This window comes from Micropterus dolomieu, linkage group LG15 (assembly GCF_021292245.1).
Source record: "Micropterus dolomieu isolate WLL.071019.BEF.003 ecotype Adirondacks linkage group LG15, ASM2129224v1, whole genome shotgun sequence".
NCBI lineage: Eukaryota > Metazoa > Chordata > Actinopteri > Centrarchiformes > Centrarchidae > Micropterus > Micropterus dolomieu.
Window position 1 is genome coordinate 1 of NC_060164.1, and position 27,429 is coordinate 27,429.

Below are 27,429 nucleotides of genomic sequence, written 5' to 3' on the forward strand. Positions count from 1 at the left end.
TGCATCAAGAAAACTCATTGGAGTCTAATTGACCGCTCGTCAACTTCTAATGGGATGCATGAATTTAAGATGACTGTTGTCCATCAAATACAAATAGTGCTATTGTTCATTTCGCAATGTCAAGATCAGTGAAACTTCAAGAAAAAGAAGGCGGAGTTGGGTGGCAATGGCTTCAAACTACATTTAAGATGGGCAGATCTGTGCAAAAAACACCACTTGTCCTGCCACTGGGAAAGACAGCACAGAAAATGCTAGAAAGAAACATCTGGACTACGGAGAAGAGAGGAAGATTGCTCACTGCAAGTATGTGATATTGGCCCAACATGAGCTTTGAGTTTTGTCTGAATTAGGTAAGTGCTACTTGTTGGGGAGGTTGTACATGTCAAAAGCCACAAACTGTAACTGAAGAGAGACGGCATTAAAATCACGTTCAGATCACCTCAAATGGAGACACTGATGATTCTTGTGTTCATAAGTGCTTCTCTTTGGGGTTGTCTTGATTGTGAGTTCTTCAACAGAGTCAGTTTCACATCATTTTAACATAACCAGCTACACCATAACTTTGTCACCAACATCACCCAAACACAAGCACTGACTTGAGTTATGAATTCAGTAAGTGCTTTTGTTGGGGTAGTGTTGCTGACCTCTGAAGTCTAAGGATCCCTATAAGGAATATATTAGAACAATGATTCTAGATCATTTGTTACTGGGTGAAGAATCCTCTTTTAAACATGTTTAGCAGTCAGTAATATTACCCTAACTTGAGCATTGACTTGACTGTTGAATTCAGTAAGTGCTACTTGTTGGGGAAGTTGACAATGACCAAAGCAACTGGATTTTTTGGTGCCATATTTTGTGAGAATCAGCCCCAGATCACCTCAAATAGAGCCACTGGTGATTCTTGTGTTCATAAATGCTTCTCTTTGGGGTTGTCTTGGTTGTGAGTTCTTCAACAGACATATCACAGTCAGTTTCACATCATTTTAACATAACCAGCTACACCATAACTTTGTCACCAACATCACCCAAACACAAGCACTGACTTGAGTTATGAATTCAGTAAGTGCTTTTTGTTGGGGTAGTGTTGCTGACCTCTGAAGTCTAAGGATCCCTATAAGGAATATATTAGAACAATGATTCTAGATCATTTGTTACTGGGTGAAGAATCCTCTTTTGAACATGTTTGTCAGTAATATTACCTTGCTAACTTGACCATTGACTCTACGTGACATGTAGTTTCAACAAAATGTAACGTTAAAAGATGCTCTCTTTGGGACTGTGAGCTGCACTTTATCCGAGCTGCTGAGGTTAACGTGTGTACGGTGGATAGACAAAGTCTACACACCCCTGTTAAAATGACAGGTTTTGATGTGAAATAAGATAAATCATGTCACAACTTTTACACACCTTTATTGTGACCTATAATGTGAACAATTCAATAGAAAAACAAACTGAAATCTTCGAGGGGGGAAAATTAAAAATAAAAACCCTCAAATAATCTGATTGCATAAGTGTGCACACCCTTAGACAAATACTTTGTTGAAGCACCTTTTGCATTTGCTATTAGCATGGCACATCGTGACGTGGTAATATTTGCCCACTCTTTGCAGAAGTGCTCCAAATCTGTCAGATTGGCGAGGACATCGCCTGTGCACAGCCCTCTTCAGATCACCCTACAGATGTTCAATTGGATTCAGTTTTTTTCAGTTTGGAGGGATGTCCAGTTCCTGGTAAAGTCACAGTTGCCATATTTTCTCCACTTGATGATGACAGTCTTCACTGTGTTCCATGGATATCTAATGCTTTGGAAATTCTTTTGTACCCATCTCCTGACTTATGTCTTTCAACCATGTGATCTCTCTGATGCTTTGAAAGCTCTCTGTGGACCATGGCTTTTGCTCGGAGATGCAACTAAGAAAATATCAGGAAAACCCTACTAGAACAGCTGAACTTTATTTGTGATTAATCAGAGTCACTTTAAATGATGGCAGGGGTGTAATGACTTCTAGTTAACCTGAGTTTGAATGTGATTGGTTAATTCTGAACACAGCCACATCCCCAGTTATAAGAGGGTGTGCACACTTATGCAACCAGGTTATTGTAAGGATTTTATTTTTCATTTTTCCCCCTCGAAGAGTTCAGTTTGTTTTTCTATTGAATTGTTCACACTATAGGTCACATTAAAGGTGGAAAAAGTTCTCATTATTTTACATCATAAGAACCTGGCATTTTAACAGGGGTGTGTAGACTTTTTCTATCCACTGTATTTGTGGCGAGATCTTTGTAGGGCTCAAGTTATACTGTCCCGTCCAAAAGTATAGGAACGGTAAGGTAAATTCCTGTTTTTGTTGTTCACTGAAGACAAATAGATTTTTGATATTTGTTAAATCGATTCATAATCGCTCACGTCCGCATCGCCATGCATCTAAGAATCAATTTTTTTCTCCCACCCCTATAGTTAATGCTGACATTAGTCTCGTAATATTGACTTTTTTTTCTAGACATGTCAGAGAGCAGATATGTGCGATAGATTTGTATATGTGTAGAATGTTTTGAACAGAAAACCTACTGAAACAGAGGAGCTATTAAAGTGCAGGAGTTTATAACTTAATTAAAATCAAATACATTTATCATTGAGGTGAAAAGGTGCCAGGTCTAGACATTACTTCCCTAATCAAAAGACACAAACAAGGAGGGGAGACTAAATTGTGTTTTGACTCAGAAGGGATTTTATTCAAATGAGAAATGTTGATCTGCAGAAGAATACATATTTAAAAGCAATAGCTACAGAATGCCTAAGGACCTCACTGCATTATATGCTATTATTTCTTATATTTAGAATTTTCACGTGCAGAATGAATTTTGTGTTTCCCTTTACATAGACATTTCCACCAAACATTGATGCAGAAATTTTCTCCGAAATGCAAGCAATGTAAGTGTTTAATGCTTAAAATCTTTAGTGCGAGGTCCCCCAGATCCCCCACTTAATAAATGCCCCCTCCATTATTCAAATTAAACCTATGCTCGTGCATTTCTAAAAATAGAAAAATGAATGAAAGAACACAATCTCTGTTTGACACACAGTTTCTGATGGAACACTCCCAAACACCAGGTTAGGTTAGGTCTCCCAATTTAGGCTATCATGTCTGGAGGATGGCAAGTGACTTAATTATTATTGTCCAGGATTACTGACTTGGCTTTTCATGGGTTTGGCTGCAATTTTTAATGACTGCGGACAAATCCATTTTGTGATTTATACGCTGCAATGAAATACACAAACTTAATTTTTTTATTTTCAAAAAGATATGACAAACTGACAAATATGTAAAAAGAAAGAGCGTAAATATCAATTAACAGCATTTAGATGGAAATGAAGATGTCAGAAGTAAGAGTAGTTGTAGGAAAGACAACAAACAAAAAAATGATTATGTATGTCAACTACACTTTAGTTGATTTTTTCGTCTGACGGAGAGGAGACTGCACATTCCACTGCCGCACTCCAGGGGCTCTGAAACACAGAAAAGAGCTCAGTTTTAAATCACACCTCCACAGGAACACTCTTTACACATTGCACAGTAAAGTTTCACCATTTACATTAAGGTAAACATTAAAAATGTAATTGAATAATATAATACAGATATTTTATATTTGTGTTATGGTCAACAAATCTCATGAATAGACCCAAAAAAGTTAGCCTCTCCATACTATCTGACATCCCTATCATGTGTGTGGCTTTCAGCTCCAAGCCTACTGGTTCCTACTGAGGATGCAAAAGTAATAAAGCCTGTAATTTCCTAGTTTTTAATCAAACATTAAGAGTTTGAGGACAGAACAGTATTACATAAAGTTCACTTTATTCGTTATTTTAATTTATTTCTATGTTCCCCTTTTTCATCATTGTCTGGGTACTCGCTGTGGGCCCCGTTTCAGCACCTTTCCATTTCGGGTATATTTTTAGTAAATGCATTCAATTTCATTGCTATGGGGATGTGTTACGGTTGCCATTGTAATTTATAGTGATATGCTAATCAGGCTATGTGGCTCCTTGTTGAAGATTGGTCTGGCCACTGCCAGCCCCGCCTATATCCTGTTTGTCGTCCAAGGATGTCGATTGGAGCGGTACTCCTCCACTTCCTCCAATCCAGAAGCTGCCTGTCGTTGATGCTGATTGGAGCAGTGCTCCACCACTTCCTCCAATCCCATAGCTGCCAGCAAGACCGCTCCCACTTCAAATAGGGTGCCATTCTGCTATTCCAGGAAGCTCTCATTCTTGTGATCAGCTTGCCTCATTGCCAGTTGTGTGATTATGATGACTGTGTTTGAGTGGAATTGTTTGTTAGCATCGCAGCCAATTAGTAGATTATCCTTGTGTTTGTTTTCCCCAACTTGAAGTATCAGCGGTGGGCTTAAACTGTGTTCTCACCTCAGAAACCAGAGGCCTGTACCACGAAGCAGGATTTGAGCTTATCCAGGTAACTTCAGGGTTAACCCTGGGTTTTCAGTACCAGGAGGTGGTTCACTTCTTACCGGGATTTTGCTGTATGGCTATTCCAGATAAGAGATCAACTCTGTGAAAACGCCGCCTACTGACCAATCAACTCTCTAGGAAAATGACATCACAATCTGTAGGAAATCCCACAGACTGTTTTAGCCAATAGGCTGCTTTATGTTTGCAGCGGTGATGTGGAGAAACTCTTGACTACAGCGATATAATCCTACAGAGACTGATTAAAAGCCTTAGGCTATTGTTGCCTACAGGTTTTTACAGTACAGTAGGCTGAGCCTACCTACTGCTTTGAAACGTGTTTAATATTTCTTATTTGCTCCCAGCTAAATTTTAATATGAACGTAGGCTATCTATTTTATGTTAGTATAGCTTTTCTTAGGCCTACTACAGAGACTGTAGTCATGTTCCGCCGGACAGTGAGTTTTCATAAATGTTGAGATTCAGTCTTTCAGCCACTATTTGAGCACATTTTATGGCATGAATGGATTTTTCATTTCATTGCTTTATGAAGTTAATTTAGAACAATGTTTGGAACACTTTTGAGTGTGTTAAATAAATTAATCTAATTTTTGAAGTGACGACAATTTTTTTTAGTGAGGAGGAATGGCCTGTGTCTTTTATGTGGAAACGCCGACACACAGCCGAGCTGAAAAAATAAGGCTGATATTTTCATACAGCTAATAAGAACACTTTAAATTAACGCAATATTATAGACTACGCCTGTTCATTTAGGCATTCACACTGTCTGCAATTTTCTGTCCGAGTTGATAACCAGCTTCGTGGTACCGCTTATCCCGATCACGATAGTTAGGGTTAGTGAAGCCAGATAATGAAAACATATCCTGGGTATGTTGAACTCGCTTTATGGTACAGGCCCCAGGTCAGGGTTAGTTTAACACCTACTCTGTTTGCACACCTGCAGTTTCTCTTTGTTACTTTCACTAGGTTTAGGGGTGCTGCGCTTTTTGTGTTTAGTTTGAAGTAACCAGAGGGTTTTTGTTTCATGCTTTTGTTTTAGCTGTTAGTAATCTTGTTTCTAGAGATCTCCTTTTGTTATTGTTTTCAATTGTTTATGCAGCACCCACTTGCCTGTTTCTGTTGGTTGAAAACCCCTTTTGTTAAACTCTCTGTAAAATAAATAACTTTAATATACCAAAACCATGTTGCTTCCCTTTCCCCTCCGAGCTGGGTCGTAACAGGATGACTCCACAAAGCCTACTTCCCTTTCTGTTTATTGAAAATGAAATCTGTCACCAGGTTTTCCAGGACATTTTCCACATTCAAATGAATGGACATTTTTTCAACTCTTCTTTTCTAAACATTAATACTTACAACTACAAACTCCCTTCAAGCCTTCAAATGTGTCACATATTTTAATGCAATATGAGGTGTATTCACCTTTCATACTAATAAGACCCTTTCCCATGTTTCCAAGTCTACATAGTCCATCAGCTACTTCGTTTTGCAAACTTAAGCCAGCAATGCAGTTCAGTTCAAAGTCATCAATATAGCAATGGCTATATAACAGGAAGCTGGGGATGGGATGAAAACCTTCAACATTAAGTGTATCTTAACTGGAAACTCTGTGTGAGGTGGTTGTAAAATACAATTCCTAGTAAGCTGAACCATTTGGGGGAATAAAATGTGACTAAGTAAAGGATTCTTTCTTGAGCACTACTTTTGAGTTGCCTCGCAATATGTTGCATTCCCTCGCTTTTCTTCTTCCATTCCTTCTGAGCTATAGCCGTGTCTGCTCAGCTGCTCTCAGCGCAACACCCGAGTATGGATCAGCTTATTGAATTTTACTTTGAACCGGGCATTTCCTATGCAGCATTTCCTAGTCAAGAGGAAATGCAGACTACTGCTCAAAAGGCATATTTCTGTAGGCTACTTAATCTAAAGGACCAGATGTCAGTGAGGACACTCAAGCTCGAGTCTTCTACCAGAGGGTCACAGCCCCCCAGTGCTCAGATTACCTCTGGTACCACTGTTGCTGAAGTGCGCACTAAAAACACACAATTTAAGATAATTTACAGCGCACAAAAAGATCCAGATTTAGGATAACACAACAGAGATTCTGTTTCTGCTACAGAATGCCTCAGATATGTTGTACAGTTTAATCAGGAATCATATTAATTAATACTTGCATGCAGTGCAATTTATTTTCATAAATAAGGCGAACAGGAGGAAAAATTACATTTAAATTGATGCCGTTTTCAGTGCGTCACTCGAGCAAATACAAGAGCAGAGTTTCATATTGTTCTCACATGTTCGTTGCCTTATCGAGCCAAATGCTGTGCGCCAGCGCGTGGATGTTATCACGCTAAAAAAAATATCATTCGATGTCGATAATCATCATGATAAATGTCAAGTCATTATTTCTTTCAAGTTTAACGGCTGAAAGGAAATCCCTGACCTACTGTATTTGCTGTATTAGTGGGTTAATTTTTCATTCACAAATGCTGGTTTAGACAACAGATTTTACCATTTACTTAGATTACATTTTTGCTACTGTACATTACTTCAAACTACATGTGAAAGTTGACTGCAGAACCACAACTGCAACATAGAGTGCATGGAAGCACTGAGAAAAATAGTGCACTTACTGTTGATCATTTGACCGCACATGAAGAACAGTGGTCTCCCCAACACCACCTGAGGACACAGCAACCACAGATTAATAAACCAAAACTTGTTAAAACCTGCATACCTCACAGTTTGAAGGATTGTTGTAGCTCAAAGGAATTTCGATTGATTTGTAACGAGAAAGGAAAGTCATACTCAATAACTGCTGCCTGAACATCTGATTAGAGAGATTGAGCGACAAGTCAGTGTAGCTTACTTGTTCCTCTGTCACTGAAGATCGCGCTGACTCCTTCATCAAAAGTTAAGTTGACATTTACACCTACAATAAAGGGAGGAGGACAGACGTACAGTTCGGGTTTGGGGGAATAAAAGTTATTCTCAGTAACGGAACATGAAAAATCTGTACCACATAGAGGAGATAAAGAATGGACTGAAATGTTAAATCAGTTAAAAGGTAGAGGAGGAGGAGGAGGAGTAGGAGGAGTGCATTGAATATCAGGTGTGTGATGGGGGATGTGTTGCAGAGGTGTGGACAGCGACATGGGCTTGTACCTTTTGGTGTGCTGATGGCTCTGTCATTCACAGCTCCTTTAGGCATCACTGCAAACATAAATCAAATAGTCGATCAGACCAGAGTGCTGAAAAAACTTACAGTCATCAGAGTGGATCAAATATGAAAACTAAGCGTTTTTGATCATCAAATCAGGAATGATATCAAATAATTTAATTACATCTTTAATCAAATTTATATTATTTCTGCAATTTAAAAAAAGGAATTTTAGATTAAACTGATTAAAGTCCTTAAAACGGTGCAGAAGTAGCCAATAGAACAAGCGAGCCATCACGATGTAGCCCCTCCTCTCCTGTCCCGTCTCACCAGAGCTCCGCATACACGCGGAGTGTAGATTACACAAGTTGACCATAACTACACCTGTCACTGGAAGTAAGTGAAGCAAAAACAGCAGTACTAGTAAAATGCTGTTATAAAAAAGCTAAATCTCTGTCTGTAGTCTGTTTAACTGAGATGCTACGTACCTTAAAATTTAGCAACTCCTTGTAAACTCAGCTGCTCATTGACATGAAATACCTCCTATCTGAAGCAGCACAGGGAGGAGGAGGACTGAAACTAACTGCTGTCTTCTTTCTAAACTTCACTCAGTATTTTGATGTCAAGGAATATAGTTTATTTTACATGTTCCATTTGTTTACAGTGAGATACGGATTTTATATTGTTACTTTGCTGCTGTAAACTTTACTTTTGTTGCTGCTCTGAAAACAGTTAGTTATAATATATTAAATTTGATAACTGTTCTGAATTTATTCTTTTTTAAATAACATTTTTAAAGGACAATCATTTAGTGATAAAAAAAACAATGAGATAAGAGATAAAGAACAGAACCAATAAAATCCTAACAATAAAAAATAAATACAATTTAAATGGCAGCACGTAAAGACAAAGTTTATGATAATTTATCACTCATAGTTAACAAGTCTCTCATCTCTGGGATGGATCTCTAATTCATTTAATTTACTATTTTAAAGATTAAACATGACAATTAACTTTAATCTTGTTATTTTCAATAAAAGGTTTGTGCTGGAGTTTGTGTTATTCAAAATTTTTACACCACACAGTCTAATTGGTTACTAATAATCGGTATCAGCCTGGAAAAAAACCATATCAGTCGATCCCTAAAGTCCATGCACGCTCCCTAGCCTCTTGCCTACCAATTCTGAACTCAGCGACTAAGACACCACTAACACCAAAAAAACAACCAGCTCAACACAATCTCATACTTACATGTATGAAAACAAACAAAAGTTTTATGTCCTGAAGCCCGTCAGGCCAAACAAGAATCAGATTGATCAGTAAAAACATTTGTTTTGGAGATAAAAAGCGACCCATAGTTGGCTTTCATCCTATTGGGTAGGTAAACTAACATTACTGCAAAGCATTTGCAGTGTTTTAGTTGGCTCAAGTTAGATATCTTCCCGGTTAACGCCAACCAGTTGCTAATGTTATCCGGTGCAAAATACTATAGTCATATGGCTTTGCACATTACCTGCCAACGCAATCCATATCACTATCCTGTGTACCACCGGTATTATGTCAAAGTGTTGATTTTAGCCTACAAGAAATGATGTGACGGTACAAAGCAAATGTGGAGCGATCTGTTTATGCTAGCCTATAGTGATGCAGGGCAGAGGCAGCCAGCTATGTTTGCACAGATCTGCTGCTGTTTGCTTTGTAACATTTAACTCAGATTTATTTTTGTTTTACTGCAATATGATACTCAGGTAAACAGCTTCTCCACCGGTCTCAGTCACCGTAACTGACGTGAACCACATAATGTACAATAATGCAACATAACAGGGCAGGACAACAGAGTGGAAGACCCATTCACTACAGTTACGTCGCTTACTGCGGTCTAACTGTTATAAAGTGTGGCAACAATCTCATTTATAATATTCAGTCTAGCTCACTAATTGATTTCATTTACATCCAATACGTTTAGGGCCTAATTTACTAAAGGTTTGCATAAGTAAAAACGTGTGCAAACTTATATGATATCACCAACATTTTAGCTGATCTAATGGTGTGCACGCAGAATGACGTCTTCCAAAAGTACTTGCCTTAATCAATATGCAATTTGGGGCGTTTCAATTTTATTGTGCAAAGTAATGGGAGGGTAACATGCAAATACATTTATTTACTACACACAATGTGATCTAACAAGCCTAAATGCAATCTATGTGAGTGCAACAGCATCTGTATTTATACGTTTGAAAGGAAGGCGCAAACCGCCGAGTGCTGCAGAGATGGCTGCTGTTATCGTTGCCAGAAAGAGACACAGCCATAATGAAAGAAACAGATTAACAATATATTATTCTATATCCAATGTATTGAAATACAATTATTTTATTTTATTTATTTGCTGAACTATAGGAATTGAATAGGTTTTTTTTGTACTTTCCTTTAGCTCTGGCAATACTGTTGTATTAAAATTCATACCGATAAAGCAAATTTGGTTTCAACCTGACTTCTTTTCTCTGTGAGATGGAAGAATGTAGAAAGTTGTGTGGCGCTGCAGAGAGCCCCCAGCTGCAGTAGTGCATGGATCACGCGTAAAATTCGTCCAGCCAGAGGTAACGATCACCAACTGTTCACAGCGTGCCGGTCGTAACAGCGACACAACCCACTATAGGTATCGGAGAGGGAATGGGGCGTTGGGGTGTACAGGGCCAGGAGATCGCGTAGCGACCGGCTACAGTGCAGACGGTCGTTGATTGTTCCCTCTGACTGGATGAAGAACGATCTGCTGGCATTTCCTCAGGTCTGGGTCATTCCAGCATACTGCATCCGTTTCTGCTGGGTTTTCCCAAAGCAGTTTTTCCAGGTTGCTGTCCCAAGTACTTCGTGCAATCTCAGGCAGGATGGGCAGGTACATACGATTTCCACATACTTGGGACGCACTGAATGAAACCAACCAAGGTTTTTTACGCAGTGGCTGCTTTCCCTCCCGACTCTCCATGGCGGAAACCATTAAAACACGCAAAATCCTCTTTTAAATACTGCCACCTCCATTGTGTTTGCCCCTGTTGTCGTCTACATTTACATTTATTCGTTTAGCCGACGCTTTTATCCAAAGCGACTTACAATTCCTATACATGTCAGAGGTCGCACGCCTCTGGAGCAACTAGGTCTTGCTCAGGGGTTAAGTGTCACAGTGAACCCGGGTCTCTCACACCAAAGGCAGGCGTCTTATCCATTGCGCCATCACCACCCTCCATCTACGCAATAATTCTTAGTTAATCACCCATAACAGGTACTACAAATACACATGTAATATTTTAGAATGCACACGCAATTTAGTACTCTTTATTCAGGATGTTAGTAAATCGGGCCCTTACAGTAGCTGTGGTCACATTACTGAGCCTCTCTGGTCAAAGATACAATGTGCTGCAGTGGGAGTTTACCCGAGTTTCCAGTCTTTTGTGCTTGCTGTCTCTTGTTCTGTCTCTGTTTTGCCCGTTCATTAGTTAGATGCGCTGGAGCACACGCTTGGAAACAGTGGTTGCAATCTGCAACCTTACAACTAGAGGCCACTAAAAACTACACATGGCCCCTTTAAGAAGATACCCTTGGAATATAAATGAAACCTGCAATAACTGATGTTTTGCAGCAGAAACAATCTGTAAACCCAAAACTTCAACATCACCTATGATATGGCAAAATTGTTAGCAAACAATTGCATATTTACACATCCCACAGACATCATCAAGGGGTGTTTGTACCTGATGAATGTAAGTTTAATATTCACTCAGCTCTGTTTTTGGACTCTACCAAGTACTGGAGGAAATATCTGACTCTTTAGCTGCTAAATGCTCCACCATGTTCACCAGCTAGTCTCTAACTGTGACTGTCTGCCGTTTGCTGCTGGGCAGCCAGCTTTTTCGCTGTACAACTGCCTGCTGTGGTTGGAAAAGAGGCCATGAGAGCGGTGAGAGTGAACCTAAACAGTAAAAGTAAAACCCTGTAGAGCTGAGGGGAACTGCTGAGTTGGTGATAATTCTTTGTTTGATACAATGAGCAGCAACTTTCACATACAAATAATCTATGAAGTTAAAAAATGGATCGTAGCCACTTGATGTAGTATTATTAATGTTATTTTAAATTGAAATAAGATAATGTGTTTAATACTAATCCAGATGAAAACACTTACTAAGCTAAACTATTTTGTGAAAGCTAACTGACTCAAATTTTAGTGAAAGATCAGCTGAGTTTCCATAAACCTCCAATGTGTCATACCTGTTCTTTCCAGAGCGAGTGACTTAGACTGGAGATGTTCCTCTAGCCTGGATCTGTGCACACGCCTGATAAACAAAAACAAAACAAAAAAATAAAAATAAACACACACACACTATTGTCTTATTTCCTCACTGATGCCATATGCATGCATACCATACTCAAATATGGGGAAAACAATGGAATCCTAAAAAGTGGAAAAACACTGGGCAACCAGGTAACCTATTGGAGACACCTACCCACAATGTCCCGATTTCAGTGATGTCATTTGTTACACACTCCCTTTCTTTCCCAATGTTTCCTGTCTGTATCTACACTATGAACTATCCAATAAATGTAAAAAACAAAAACAAAAAACAACCCTGGTGTAGTCATTATTGAAATGTTCCTAGAATCTGTGATGGACGTAGGAAAACGGATAATCAGCGGTCAAGACATCACCCTGGAACTTCCGTTTTTGGCGCTTTCCTCAGGGGTTTCTGGCTCTGGAGAGTCTCTGGTTGCAGACCACCTGCTGCCCCCATGTTCCTGCACAACACCAGCTGCTACAATTATTATTATAGTCCTATTATTATTATCATTATTATTATTGCTATCACTACTATTAGTCATTTTTAATGACATTTGTTAAGGCTGAACGATTAATCGTTTTCAAATTGAAATTACGATTTGAAAGTATGTGATGAGAAATCTGTCAGAAATAGACTAGCAGTGAATATTAAACTTAAGCTTAACTAAAAAAAAAAAAAAAAAAAAAAAGCACATTGAATCGTAGTATCTGGCAGAAAAATTGCATCTTGATTTTTTTCCCTAAATCGTTCAGCCCTAATATTTGTATTATTACCTACTACCATTACTATTATTATAGATCTCTAAGTGGAACTTGCTCCTGTGTGCTACGGTGGGTTCTCAGTTCAGTTGGCCGCCCTGATTCTAGGTTCTTCTCAAGGTTACCTGTTATACCATTGTCACCAAGTACTTGCTCATAGTGGTTATAGTCTCTATAAATAATATTAAAAAGATTATGGTCTAGATCTGCTCAATATGAGTGCACATGAGAATCTCTGTTATGAATTGGTGCTATATAAATGATGCAGTTATGCAGTTTATGAATAGGACAAAATTACCCTTATCCTTGATTGGATGCATCAATGTTCTAAAAACTAACCTATCTACATTTTGTAACTCTTCAAATAATTCCACTTTCCCCACCATCCTCTGTTTCATGCATGTGGGAGTGCCAGCAGATATTCTGCTTTTGGTAAAGGTGGTTGATCTGATCAGTCAGATTACTGGTAAAAAGATGCCCCTTAATCCTAAATTATTTACCCAGATGATGTTGTAACTTGAAACAATGTACGGTCCCTGCTCACTGTTGTTTTTTATGCAGGCATTGCCTGATGGTGGAAAAAACAAACAACCTGTAGAAATCCATATGGCTGAAAGAAATTATTGTTAACTTTGCTCTTGAAAAATGTAAGATACACACTAACAGTTTTCAGGAGCATGACAAACAAAATGATGGATGGAATGATGAAGTGATCTCGCTGCTAAATGGGCTGTTAACTGCAATCCTCTGCATCATACATATTCAGATTATGTTTGTCGATGTTATTCATCTTAGTGTCTCTTCTCTTTATTATATTTTACAAGAGATGTTTAAAAAAAACAAAGATTAGCTAATGTGATGGAAACCTACTTGTCAGTGTGTGCCAGTCTGGCAGACAGGGGGCTTGGGCGTGGCGGCTGTGGGGTGGCAAAGCTAAACGGTAGGAGGGGCCGGGGCCTGACAGGAGAGCCCGTGCCTGAATGCTGAGGAGAGAGCAGAATCACCATGACACCTTCACTGACTGTGAGGAACTCCAAGACACTGGCCTGCATCTGCTATTAATGTGAGTAAATCTACATTTAATTACAATAACTCCCTAAAACAATCAATAATTCTTAAACATAAGAAAATAAGGGTTTAATGAGCAATTTTACCATTAATAATTTAAAAAAGACACTTAAAGCAGTTACATTCCTGTCAGAGAACAGACTGCATGAAAAGCTCATCAAGAAAGACCATTTTAAAATACTTAAATCTAGTATTATTAGTATTTTAATAATAATACATTTCTATTCATATTAATATAAAAGACTTTGCAAACTTGTGGATGATTGCAATATAAAATACATAGTTTAAAATATATATGTTTTAACTTCTAATTCAATCAACACCATAATTTAAAAAAATCTATGAAAATTAGGGCTGAGCATGTTAACGCGTTGCATTATTACAGACTACGGCTGGATACAGAGTGTGGGAGAAGTAGTTAAATAAAAGCAAGACAAGCGATCAAATGCCATAGCGAAGTGGATAGCTACACACTGCATGCTGGTTAGTATTGGGGAAGATGTCAGTCTTAGGAACGTTCTTGAAACCACAACGTTGTCACTTGGCCCCGCGGGGTTGCTCTTTGCTCCGGTGAACGAACAGACAGACAGGGAGATTTTGATTTGAATACATTAATGTTTAATTGAGATTTACAAGAAATATTTTATTGCTTCTGTGTAAAGGGAATACTGCTGGTAAAAAGCACCTTATTTGTTTAAAGTGTTTGCAAACCACATGTTATTGCACTTTTGTGTATTTAGCAGTACATTTAAATCAGTACATAGTCAACCAATACCAATACACTACTTTAGAATTCATTACTCAATTTTGCGCGTAACTATGTGATTAATCGCAATTACAAATTTTAATCATTGCCCAGCACTAATGAAAATATTGAAGAATAACTGAAGACTAATTTTGTCTATGAAACTATGAAATTTAAAAGCTTTCACGTATTGATATTAAATAGTGGAAATTGAAAAATTTAATCCAAAAATCTGCCGCTGCTTATAACTGTATATATTATTATTATTATCATCATATTATCGTGTTCTGTGTAGTGTTCTGACCTGTGCAGTGGGAGTCCTGGTGTCTCCGGTCAGGCTGCAGTTGTCCATCTGGTCCTCCATCTCTCTCTCCTTCTCAGCCGTCTTCAGTGCAAACTCCACCTCAGCCGCCAGCTGCTCATCTCCAGAGAAAAACTCCTTCACCTCGTTACGGTAGTCCTGCATCGTCACCTAATGGGAACAACGGCATCAGGGAGTAGTGTCACACAAAGGTTGGGCTGCTTATCTCAGGACCATGTTTATCTGTCCCAGAACTTTCCCTCTTTTAGTGGCTTCCTTTCCCTTATATCTTCCTGATCTACTAGATAATTAGTTGTTGTTTGTTAAGAAATGGATGAGTGGAAATGTGAACATAAGCTGTCTTGTTACTGCATTGCAATCTTTCAAGATTTTCTAATAATGCATGTCATCAGGCTACACATCAATCAATTAATGAAATGAACAAGTCCATGCCGTGGTCTCACCTGGAGGTAGGCCATGAGGTCTCTGAGGACAGGAGAGCGTTTTTGCTCCAGCAGGCTCTTTAGGCTGATTATGACAGGAACTGTATTCTCTATGAAGGCCTTCTTCTGGACCTGTGGATCAAAGCAGGAAGCTGAAATGAGCTCCTCTAAAAACTCCACCGAATTTTCTAATGATATTTAGCGATGAGAGAGATGGGAATCTAATACCTTAAACCTGCATTCTATTGAAGGGCCAGCAGGGGGTGACTCTTCCGGTTGCAAAAAGAAGTTCGGCTCCATTAGAAATAATGGTATAATGAGGCTACTTCTCAGCTGATATATTACCTCAGTAAACACTTTCCTGATGAGTTTATGGTCTCAGTCACTAGTTTTATGTTTTCAATCCAATATGAGGTTCATTTAGTAAATTAAGGTCCCATTTAGAGGAAAATAGACCAGAAAGCAGAGTTTGCTTCAGGGCGGATTATCTGTGATTGACAAACGTAATCATGGCGACCTGTCAATCAGGCTAGAGAATCGTACCCTCGGCACTGTGTAAATTTAACCAGTGCTGTTGGAAAAGCTTATTAGGAGTTGGCTGTTCACTTTCTCTGGTGAGTACATTTAGTTTTAAGACTGATGTTCGCTAGACAAAATTATCAGCCCTGTTAAAGTGACAGTTAACGTGAATTACAGATGCACCTAGCTAAGCAAGCTAGCTAGCTTCACACACGGCCATTAGAGCCACCGTCTCGTCCAAATATGGTCATGTCCGGTGTGGCTGGTTGCAAAAACTCAACATGGCGGCCCCCTATCAGCCAAGCTCGAGGCTTCAAAACGGCAGTCCACAAACCAACGGGGGACACTGCGATGACTACGTCCACTTCTTATATATAGTCTATGTCTGAAACAAACTGTAGATGCTCCTGTCTCTTTAAGGCTCCCCCTCTCAAAGCCCACCGTCTTCTGATTGGCCAAGACCTGAAGCATGTTACCAGGCTGTTGTTGCGGTACAGAGAGAAAATTACCATATATGGAAAACCATCTCTGTCTAGCTCCTTGTGTCCCCAAACAGAGCCATAAGTAGAAAAAGCTGTTGAAAACAGAGCGTTCAGAACAGGAAGAAATCTGAGGTTTTGGCTCACAGGGATTTAAAAAAAAAATACTTTGACCTCATTGTTTGAAGCTTTGGCCATGTTTAACTTGAACCTCCAACACTGTAACATTGTAAATAAGGCATAAAATATGGAGAAGCATAATAGGTCTCCTTTAATGTCTCATTTTCTATTTGTGTTAAATACAGAAAATGTGAGGTGTGGGTGCGGACATTTGATGCATTACTTTATCTGCTGATTAATTACAGTTGCAAAGGAATCTACTTTTTTTAAATGCGTAATTGATTACAGTTTGAGTAACTTCTCCAACATTGCTCACCTGTGACACCACTTTCTTCTGTGCGGCTTGCAGGACAGCCTTAGCCATGGTGGCCATGTTCTCCTCCTCTGGTTCCTCCCCTGCAGCGCCTCCTGCTGGAGTAGATATGGCCTGCAGCTTCATCTCCTTCAGACTCAAGATGTTGAACGTTTCTGACAAGATGTCAGCACCATCTCCATCGAGAGGCAGCTCCTCGTCTGCAAAGGATGCTGGGAGAGGAAAGTTTTTTTTCAGGTTAATACTGCTCTAGACTTCATTTGGTGCTGTCCAGAATTCACAGAGAAAACGTGTTAAGATGTCCAAAGATGTTTACTATTCATAATACACCCTTTAATGAACCAGCGGAGTTCATTTGAGTCATCACCAGAGAAAGAAAAACATTTAGACCAGACAGAGCTGAAAAAGAATTGGTGGTTCTATGCATAAGTTGCTTTTTCCATGCTTTGTTGCTTTTACTTCTTAGTCCATTCATGCTCACCTAAGACAGCCTGGTTGATCTTGTTGGTGATGTTGAAGCGCTGGGCATCAGTGAAGTGCTCCAAAAGGAAGCGGTAGATCCGAAAACGTTTCTCGCGGTGCTGAGCTCCTTTAAGGGAGAACCGAACCTTGTCTCTGCATAAATTTAAAAGAAATATAAGTCAATGAAAGAATATTTTATATACTTAATAATCCTTGCATGTATTGTAACAGGATGCATACTGTACTCTTTCAGTTCTATGTAGTTATGAATACACAGGGTTTCAAGAGTCATCTTTGCAAATAATCATAAAGTAGTAATGGCAAATTTAAACTGGAAGACAGAAATGATATCCCCCACAGCGTCCTACCGCTCATTTTGAGGGAACTTGTTGTAGGACTTGTGTTTGCTGTAGCAGTTGAAGTGGAAGATGCACTCTATGAAGTGCTGGCTGAACATTTCTGGGTTCTTCTTCAGCAACAGGTGGAGCAGGCAGTATTCAGTCAGACTGGAACAGGAAACAGGAGGCACTTAGGTTTGATATTACGGTGGGTTTCTTCAGGTGCTCAGGGCAATTTTAGATCCAAGCTCTGTGTGTATATTTATTAATTCATGAACAATGTGCAAATGCGTGGAGAGATCACAGCATGCAGTCATATAGCAGCAATGTGGTATGACTGATATGAAGAAAATATGTCCCTATTATCATGCCATGGACACCCACTTAAAAATGTGTCACTTTGATAAGAGCAATTTGCTATGTGTGTGTTTTTTTTTGTTTTTTTTTTAATCCTACAATGCATTATGCTGCCCTGCATGATAGAATTGGATACAAAAGGGCCACAGAATAGGATGTTGTTGCTGATTTTTCAACAGTGCCAGCACGATGGTGCCTACATATAACATGTTGCACACCTCTGGAGCAACTAGGGGTTAAGTGCCTTGCTCCGGGACACATTGGTGAATGTCACAATGGGGAGTTGAACCCAGGTCTTCCACACCAAAGGGATGTGTCTTATCCACTGCGTCGTCAACACCCCAGACAGACGAGACAGAGATTAAAGGTTCAGGAAACCTTTGCAGGTGTTTTGAGTTAATTAGCTGATTACAGCCCTTCTCAGGTCAACATTTCTGCATTATAAATTCTTTTTTCTAAAATTCTGATACATTTTGAGCTGTAAGCCGTAATCATCAATATTAAAGATAGGGTTTGAAATATTTTACTTTATGTGTAATGAATCTGGAATATATCAAAGTTTAACTTTTTGAATTGGACTACTTAAGCGCAATTTATACTTCTGCATCAAATCAACGGCGCAGGCTACGGGGCTACGTAGAGGCTACGTCGTCGCCTGACGTGCACCTACTCAAAAATTTAACTACACGTGTCGAGTTGGCGCGGACCGTAAGTTCTGTGATTGGTCGGCTGGGTAGCCTCGCAATGCCTCCGAGCCGACCGGAAGTATCCCGCGCTTTGAAGTAACATTTACTAGCGGCCAAAACGGCAGCTGTAACACAGTGAATCAATATATTTGACCGTCGCAACCCGAGCGAAATGACTCGTTTCGCTCTCAGAATGTGATCTACTCGGTCGGTAACATTTGAAAAGGCTACACCAGCCGCACGTTTACAATTTACCCCCATTTACGTTAGCGGGGCACTAAACTGGAAGTTAGCCTGCTCGGCCGGCAAAAGTCAACACAGTGGACGCTGTAGCGCTCCTGGTGACTAGCGTTTGGGGGTGTAATTGCAGAATGACAGACCTACGCACAATTATAAATGCATTGGCTACGTGCGTAGCTTACGGTGTCGGTATGCACGTAGACCCTACGCAGGAGTATAAATGGGCCTTTAGTCATCATATTGGGACTTACCTGCTGATGGCAGGGACTGGGTCAACGAGCGCCACCATGAAGCGAAAGAAGAGGGAGCCCTTCCATTTCACAAATTCCTCCTAGAAAAAAGGCATAAGATATAACCAATCAAAACACACCATGCCAAATGATTCCATGAAAACAGCCCATTTAGCATGAAGGAGGAATGAGGGGTCGACTGGTGCAGAATCTTCTGACAAATCGATTAAGAGATTGAAATGTGGCAACCTTTTACCTGTCCATCTGTCAATTTGGACGACTAAAAGCTGATTCCTGGTGGAGTATATAATTGGCAATCAGCTAAAAATGTCTTCATTATATGAAACTAAATTAAGTTTCAAATGCCCTTCCATATTTTTCAAATACATAATTTTTCTTTTACGTCACATCAATAGACTATAGAAGAAAGAATGTGGTCTTTATTTGAAGTAACAAAAATGGCCTTGGAATGAAAGATGTTGATATCACCCCCTTTCCTTGTATTAAACTGCAATGAATTGTTACATACATTTTGTAGCCTAGTGTAGAATGTTTAGAACAGTTCCCACCTGGAGCAGGTTGGTCAGCATGATGAGAGTCTGCTCCCTGATGACAGATTCGCTGTCTCGCAGACAGGCGGAGATGTTGGGGATGTAGTGATCCACGATGTTGGTGTATCGAACACACAGATCACACATAATCACCACCACATTGTTGCGCACAGCAACCTCTGTGCCGACCTCCAGCTCTCTGGCAAACACAGGCAGGTACTTCTGGACCAGTTCTTCATGCTGCAGACACAGTTTACCTGAACCAGACAGACAGCAATGAAGACAAACCATTAAATGTATGAGGAGACATCAGAAACACATGGAGGATAAGGCTATCATTTTGTATCGTTTCATAAAAAATGTTTCTCAGCTTTTACTGACAGAGACACAGAGGAGGCAGACATAAACGAGAGTAGGACAGTTTACCTAAAGTGATGACTCCGTGTGCTCTGACTCTGGTAGGCAGAGAGTTTAATTTGAACTGGGACAGAGGCAGCGAGGCTGGCAGCTCCTCCGGGCACTCTGTCAATGACCAACATAAAAAAAAACAAGACAGCAATGTCAACCATGTGACCACAGAATACATTCAATGTTTTTCTGTTAAATTTTGAAGCTCCTGTGTACAGTGTAGGGCTATACCAAATGTCACTTTTTACATTCAAAGCTTCTATTAAAGAGGTCTTATTATGGCTTTTTCCCCTCTCCTTTATTTAGTTATATATCTTTTTTGTGCATGTATAAGGTTTGCAAAGTGAAAAAGCCCAAAGTCCAGCTCAAAGGGAGTTCTTCTTGTATCTCTCACAGAAAACTCTGCTCTGAACTGCTTGAAAACCGCTCGTTTGTAGTCCAGCCTTTTCTCCCACTTTGCTGTGACGTCACAGCGAAAAATGAGTCATAATGCTCGCTAAGCAGCTAGTCCGACACACCCTCAAAATCACCGGTGGAAAAATTATGGGAAAAACACTGAGCTGCAGCACGCCTCTCCTCTCCCTTCCAAACACTAGATACCCTCCAGGCAGTTAATGGACATAAAGTTGTTACTAAGGCTGCAGCTAACGATGATTTTAGTATTCGAAACTTCTATAGATTATTTCAACGATTCATTGATGCGTCTTTAAGAAGCGGCGGCAGCGGCGCCTATCGGTAACGGGATCAGCTGTGCATGTTTATAGGTGATAGATATTTATTAGTCCTTTCGTAAATTCATACTGTGTCATACAGCAAACATCAGACCGACAGCCAGTTAACTCCTGACTGTGAGGTTACAACTCGCAGGCCAACCAGGAGAACAAACGGACATGTGCACATTTTCAGCTGAGGACTGCAGCTTACTTTGGCTTCAAGTCAACAATCAATCATGATTTCAGCTAAATGCTAAAGTTGCTGTTACTGTTACCTTGTCTGTGGTCCGCTGGCAGAACACCTTTTTGTTCAGCTGCCGTCGTGCTGTTGCCGAGGCGACATACGTTTTGTTTTACGGTGGAATGACTGTGACATTAGAGTTGTTGTTTTCTTTAGCTTGAAATAATCCCAGACTTTGGACACTTTCTTCTTTGTCCCTCCTGTTTTCTCTCTTCCCACTTTGCAAACAGCTCCATCATAATCACGCTGCTGTGCGACAGTAATAAATGTCCCTTTGAAACACTGTGCTGTATAGTTACATGGATTAAACGAAGCATCGATGCAAAGAATTTGTGTCGAAGCATTTTATGAATCGATTTAATCAATGAATCGTTTCAGCCCTAGTTGTTCCTGTGATGTAGAGACAGAGCTTGGTTAAAACTTTGATGTTTTGTGAAAATGAAACCATGTAAACCTGTTCTGGTACAAATCAACCATTCAATTCACAGACAGTGAATTGGCCGTGTTTGCGAGAGAGAGAGCGACTGAGCGAGAGGAGGTGCAGAGCGAATATGTGCTCCAATCAAAAACTATTTTAAAATGGGTCGCCAAATTTACTTGGGCGGCTGTTAATCTACCTGGGCGGCCCACCCAAGTAAAGCCAAGGTGTGGGAAACACTGGGGCTGGCAAACACCAGAACTGACTGTGGTGGGAGTACGCCTGATAAAACAAATGCTCTCACTAAATCTCTTTTTTCTAACCTGCAAACCAGGTTTCTAGCTCTTTACCTACCTGCCAGTTTGTCAGAATGTGTTGTGAGGACAGATTCCACCAGCAGCACCGTCCTTTTGCCGACCTTGGCAGGACAGTGGAGTGACGCAACACCCAGAGTGTGCAGGTGTTTAACCTGGAAGAGAGAACAACTTAAATCACAAGCACAATACAAGTACTGACCTGGGATCTTACAGCACCCTGGGTCTGTGAATTTAACAAATAATCAGGGGCTTTGTGTCTATAAAGTTAGGAAGGCAACATTTCGTTTCTGTGATTGTTCAATTAACATACCAATGTAGCTGAATACACATTAGCCATTAGACATTAGTCATTAGCCTGGATTCAGGTTTTGTCAGAAGACCTCATGATTGTAAAATAATGGTTTTATCAGTGGTGTGCAGTGACTGCTGGTTAGCATGTAGTGTTTAGTGAGTATTTCATACTCCTTCAGTTGTCTGACAAAAGAAACAAAAAAAACCCCAACATGTAAATGAGAAGTACTACATGATGAACTTAAGTGACCACAGAGAGCAGGAGGAGACTGAACGGAGGCGTATCAGGTTGAAACTCTACAGTCAGTACCTGTAGCTTAGTCACCATGAGGCTGTGTGACAGTGAAGTTAGCGAGAGAACGTTCTGTCTTTACCTCTCTGTGTGATCACACATTTTAAACCTTGATTTATTCCGTCAAACGACATTGTGAGCATAAAATAATGATTTTCTCATCCGGCTCTCTGTCTGTTGCTGCTGTACACAGCACGTGTTGATGTCACATAACTATAAGACACACTTAAGACGCTAAAAAACAGGCATTTAACAGGTTAGACTGAAATCTTTTAACCTGCATGGTAATGAAGGTGTTGGGGTAAGGGAAGGCCAGCAAAGGGTTAGTTCTCACCATCAGCTCCTCATTGAGGTTCTGGGTTCCATTTTCTCTCAGGATGATGCTGGCTAAATAAGCCTCGCAGACAGACACCAACTCACCACAGTGCTGGTTCAGAAAAGCCTGAACACAAAAGAAATGACATATAAAATAAATTATAGAAAGATCAAACCAACTGACTCCCTTTGGGTTTACACCAGTGGTCGGCAATAGGCGGAACGACAGCAATAATATCTGGCCCGCAGCCAGATTGCTTTGATAGCAGAAAATTAAATATATTGATAGCGGCTAGTGCTGAAATAGATCTCAGTCATGACAGCAACAGTTACTCACAACATAACTTCCTCTTAAGTGATTGTGCCTCTAAAATAAAAGCGTGAGAATGTCTTTTGCAGCAATGCTTCATGTCGAGTTTATTAAGAGCTTTTACTTTGAAAAGTTCTGAAGGACAACTCAAAAGAGACTCTGGCCTGCTTAGCACACCTCTGAAAAAGCTGTCAGTAAACGTGCGATTGGATTCCCCTGAATTTCCTCAGGATAATGAAAATAAGCATCCATAGGTTTATGAATGCGGATCAAACACCGGGACGCGCACACACTGCAGCACATGCTTTATTGTGAGCATGTACAAAAGTGTCCTTACCAAGGGAGAAAAGAAAAATCTGCAGTTAGTTGTAATCGATCTGACAATTTTCCTAATGGAAGCCCCGCACAGTAGAGACTGAGCTAAACGTGCACACGAGAACACAAGGATTTGAAATAATTTGACTATGTTCTGGCCTGCCATGTAACGGCTTGAAAAAATGTTGGTCCGATGCCAGAATTATTTGCCGACCCCTGGTTTAAACTTTGCACCGTAACATTTCTAATTATGAAACTATGCAGGACAAGATCTCCCACCTGAGTCTGTTTGACGTCTTCACTGCGGCCGAGTTGATAAAGAGTCTCCACAGCAGCACAGATCACCTCCAGAGATAAAGTAAAAGTCTTCAACCAAGACATCAGATCCTCTGAGTAGACAGAGACAGAGATGGGGGTTTACAAAACTTCCAGACTCCTCCAGGGAATTTTCCCATCATCTTACACAATCACTTACGAACGATCCTGTCCTTGGTGTCTTCATTCAAATGTACGGCGATGTCGCCCATTACACACAGGATGTGACAGGAGGTTGTCACGGCTACATCCTTCGAACTAAGAGCAAAAATACAAACATCATCTAGCTAACACTGGATTGTCAGCTGAAAATAAATCAAGAGCTCAATGTAAATGTTGCAAATAAATAGTGTGTGTCCTTCTCACCGGACCATGCTGTCCCAGGCATCCAGGATCTTGGTGAAGGGCAGTATGGGGGACGAAGCAACAACCTTGGAGAGCAGCAGCCAAGCCCCGGCAGCGTGATCTGCCTCAGTGTGTGAGATCAGGTCCGTGATGAATCTCTGTGTGAACTTCTTCTGTTTGGACCAGATGGTGAAGGCCCTGCTGAAATATCGGCTGGAGACCCGGGACAAAAAACATTATTAGCAACAGCAGTGGTGAAGTGGTCAGTTTCTAAGCAATAAAGCCTAATATACCTAATATTTCAGCATTTGTTATGTTTGACTATTTTTCATCAAAATAAAACAAAAATAAAAGTATTTAGTATTCTACTCAAATTCTGCTGTATGATGTGTTGTTATTTAGCATGAAACACAAACTGGACTGAATGTAGTTGGTCCAACCTGAGGTTCTGGCACTCATGACAGAGCAGGCCCAGCAGATCCCAGGTCAGCCTCTGGCTAGCATCCATGTGGCGGCTGGCCGAGTACGGTTTGACCTGGCTGAGCAGCACCTGGTCCAGAGCCTCCAGCGCCTTGTCCTGCACAGAGTTCTCAGAGTCCACCACAGCCGGCACCACACCATGAAGCCATGCCTTCTGCACCTCGCTGCACTCTGGTTTAGCCTGGAGATCAGAGGAAAGAACAGAAACATGTTTCAAAATGACAAACACTTTGCACATCTATTTCATGAGACAGGTGCTTCGGAGTTGATCAAAAGTTGCTAATAATGTCCCGCGCACCGTTAACTTGCAGTACTAAATGTATTTGTGATAAAAATGTGTCGTGCAAAATATGCAACACATTTTTCTCTCACTTGTTTCTGGTCACTAGATGATTTGGACCAGTAATCAGCATGCAACATGTTACTTTATGCAGCAAGAGAAAACAACACAAATTTTAGTTTTCTATCTTACACTGTTACTGACATTTATTGTCAATATAAGGATGCTGACAACCCTATCAGAGTTTTCTATGCTCCGTTTTACTGTCTCAGAAGTGCTGGTGAAGACTCACAGCGAGCAGCTCTCCCACACACTGCAGGGCCTTCTTCTTCACAGACACAGCCGGGTCTCTGCTGCGCTCTGATAGCATAGCTAGGTTTTCCCAGCTCATGGGGATCACACTGTGTTTCAGAAGACCCAGCAGAGCCTGTGGAGGAATGGCAGAGCACAGAGGTTAAAGGTCATCTGTCCATCTTTCTTTACCTCAAGCATACTGCACAGAGAGCTGGGGTGAAAAACATATACTGTACTGGTGGCTGGTCAGTTACTGTACTCATTATTATTTGGATTTCAAGCATAAAGCTGTCTGGTCAAGTTCAGTTCCCGATACCTGCAGTGCCGATTTCCTCACGTTAGTCTTAGAGTCTTTCACACGCCGCAGGAGAAGAGCCAGGTTCTCTTTTCCTGCATCGAAAATTTATATCATCACTTTGAGTCAATCTCACACTGAATATATAAATATTTACACATGTCTAAATGTGTAAACGGTATCTAAATATCTATTTACAAAATTGTTGGCCAGCACCCAATGCATGTAATAAAAATCATTGAATGCTGAGAATGGTTTGCCTCACCGTCACAGACAGAGCTGTCAGTGCTGCTGATCTCCACAGTCCTAAACGGCAGAGTGCGGTAGGTTTTCTGAGTCTGCTGGGAACTGACACTTCCTGAAACACACACAGTCACATCTATTAAAACACTAACACTTTATACAAGATGCACTACAGGCAAGGTTCTTATTGAGTTGTATCTGTAGTACCATGTAGATTGTTGGTTGGTTGGTTTCTCTTTCCAGAAACGGTGCCGCCACTTATAACAATAATCCAAACCTCACTGAGAACTGTTGCAACCACCAATAGTCCGTAATGAAAATTGTTAAAGAATAAAACTGGTTTATGTCAACTTCCGTCTACTTTTCACAGGTTTGGCCATCTTTTCTATGAGTTGTAATAGTATACTCCCCAAAGTAATTGCCTGAAGTCCAACAGGTCAACAAATATAAGCAGTTAGATGATCAGACAGGTTAGAAAGAAACCAGCTGTTCGTACAGATCATCTAAACCACTTCACTTGGAGGTCAAACAGAGTGAGTACAGAGGCGTTCTTCAGGCACTTATAACTTCCCCACCTCTGGGGTGAATGTGATGATATATGATACCTTCTAACACTGTGCATATATAACCAAGTATGATTTAGTTTTCATATAATGTTTGTGTGTAAAATGGCTGCAGTGAAAACAAGTGCACAGAGACACCTCTCACCTGGCACATCTTCAACACCTGCACAGATGGATTATGTGATCAATCAAAGTCTGGAAATAATGGCAGTGACAGCTCTCACCCAATCGCTACAATCCATCTCCTCATCATAATGCAGGCCAAGCATAACAGAACCAACATAAATAATGCATTAACCAGTCAAACCTCCATTTTCAAACGATACGACTTCTTTTTAGTGATCTCACCACCTTTGCAGATCTCAGATTTTAAATTGTTGTGTACAAGTTGATTATTATCAATAGAATTGATGGGCCAAATCAGACAAATTAAACCAGAATTAGCTTTTAAAAAGCAAGGTACTGAAGGCTGAGAGAAATAAATGTTCAGTCTTATCTTTACATTTCTTCATTTAGCCGATGCTTTTATCCAAAGCGACTTACAACTGCTATACGTGTCAGAGGTCGCACGCCTCTGGAGCAACTAGGGGTTAAGTGTCTTGCTCAGGGACACAATGGTGGATGGGTCACAGTGGGGAATTGAACCCGGGTCTTTCACACCAAAGGCATGTGTCTTATCCACTGAGTCATCAACTGTTGGCAAGATTAACCTTTCCAAGCCCATGCGGCAGGTTTCCAGCCAAACTCTGCTCTACTCTGAGAAACACATTTGTCAGCCTCAGCCTCGGTGTCAAACAACCACTGTAATAAAGAAACAAGATCGTGTACCTTCTGTGATTTCACCTTCCAACACTGTCTGGGTTCCAGCTAAAAAGAGAGATGAGATGGGTTACTTTTAGTGACTTAACAGTTTATCATACAAACACAGCAGCTCTTAAAATATATAACATCTGCCCTTAGATTCTTTAATAATTCAAAGAGTTGTGTGATAAATAAAAATTACCCCAAATTCTTCACATCTTATGATCTTTACAGAAAATTTGCTGTTTTCAAACTAAATTCAGGTCCAGAGTGTGTTTGTTTTCTCACTGGCAGAAAAGAGGTTGTGGACAGCCCGGGTGACGTTGAGAGAAGGTAGCTCCAGACACTGGGCCAGGCAGGAAAGGGCATGGCCTTGGACGGTGGGCGAGTCGTCCATCCGCCGAGCGAACAGCAGGCTCTGGATCAGGAACTTGTGTGGCAGGAATTTGGCAAGCTCAGGGTCCTGACATTCCTCCGGCTTTCTCTCTGGCTGCTCCAGCAAAACCATCACCACGTCGACAGAGAACAGCCGGCTTACCATCTATAGAAGCCAGCACAACAGACGGTAAACACTGGAATTCACAGAAGATAATGAGGCTGACTGATATCTGGGGC

At 40.5% G+C, this 27,429-nt stretch overlaps 1 protein-coding gene across 1 annotated transcript in view; it reads right to left on the reverse strand.

The window, feature by feature from the left end:
- Nucleotides 1-3,266: 3,266 nt before the first annotated feature.
- Nucleotides 3,267-27,429, reverse strand: part of ncapd3 (non-SMC condensin II complex, subunit D3) — a 33,944-nt gene continuing 9,781 nt past the window's right edge. Inside the window, exons 11-35 of the mRNA XM_046071199.1 lie at nucleotides 27,103-27,355; nucleotides 26,842-26,880; nucleotides 25,473-25,565; nucleotides 25,229-25,302; nucleotides 24,911-25,045; nucleotides 24,299-24,519; nucleotides 23,880-24,071; nucleotides 23,674-23,771; nucleotides 23,478-23,587; nucleotides 22,593-22,700; nucleotides 21,713-21,827; nucleotides 20,005-20,100; nucleotides 19,597-19,835; nucleotides 19,049-19,128; nucleotides 17,545-17,682; nucleotides 17,196-17,329; nucleotides 16,718-16,926; nucleotides 15,305-15,415; nucleotides 14,844-15,011; nucleotides 13,597-13,709; nucleotides 11,901-11,965; nucleotides 7,646-7,693; nucleotides 7,350-7,412; nucleotides 7,114-7,162; nucleotides 3,267-3,508 (exon numbers count right to left, since the gene is read on the reverse strand). Coding sequence (XP_045927155.1) covers nucleotides 3,439-3,508; nucleotides 7,114-7,162; nucleotides 7,350-7,412; nucleotides 7,646-7,693; nucleotides 11,901-11,965; nucleotides 13,597-13,709; nucleotides 14,844-15,011; nucleotides 15,305-15,415; nucleotides 16,718-16,926; nucleotides 17,196-17,329; nucleotides 17,545-17,682; nucleotides 19,049-19,128; nucleotides 19,597-19,835; nucleotides 20,005-20,100; nucleotides 21,713-21,827; nucleotides 22,593-22,700; nucleotides 23,478-23,587; nucleotides 23,674-23,771; nucleotides 23,880-24,071; nucleotides 24,299-24,519; nucleotides 24,911-25,045; nucleotides 25,229-25,302; nucleotides 25,473-25,565; nucleotides 26,842-26,880; nucleotides 27,103-27,355 — 3,021 coding nt within the window. The 3' untranslated portion in view covers nucleotides 3,267-3,438. The remainder of the gene's footprint in view (nucleotides 3,509-7,113; nucleotides 7,163-7,349; nucleotides 7,413-7,645; nucleotides 7,694-11,900; nucleotides 11,966-13,596; nucleotides 13,710-14,843; nucleotides 15,012-15,304; nucleotides 15,416-16,717; nucleotides 16,927-17,195; nucleotides 17,330-17,544; nucleotides 17,683-19,048; nucleotides 19,129-19,596; nucleotides 19,836-20,004; nucleotides 20,101-21,712; nucleotides 21,828-22,592; nucleotides 22,701-23,477; nucleotides 23,588-23,673; nucleotides 23,772-23,879; nucleotides 24,072-24,298; nucleotides 24,520-24,910; nucleotides 25,046-25,228; nucleotides 25,303-25,472; nucleotides 25,566-26,841; nucleotides 26,881-27,102; nucleotides 27,356-27,429) is intronic.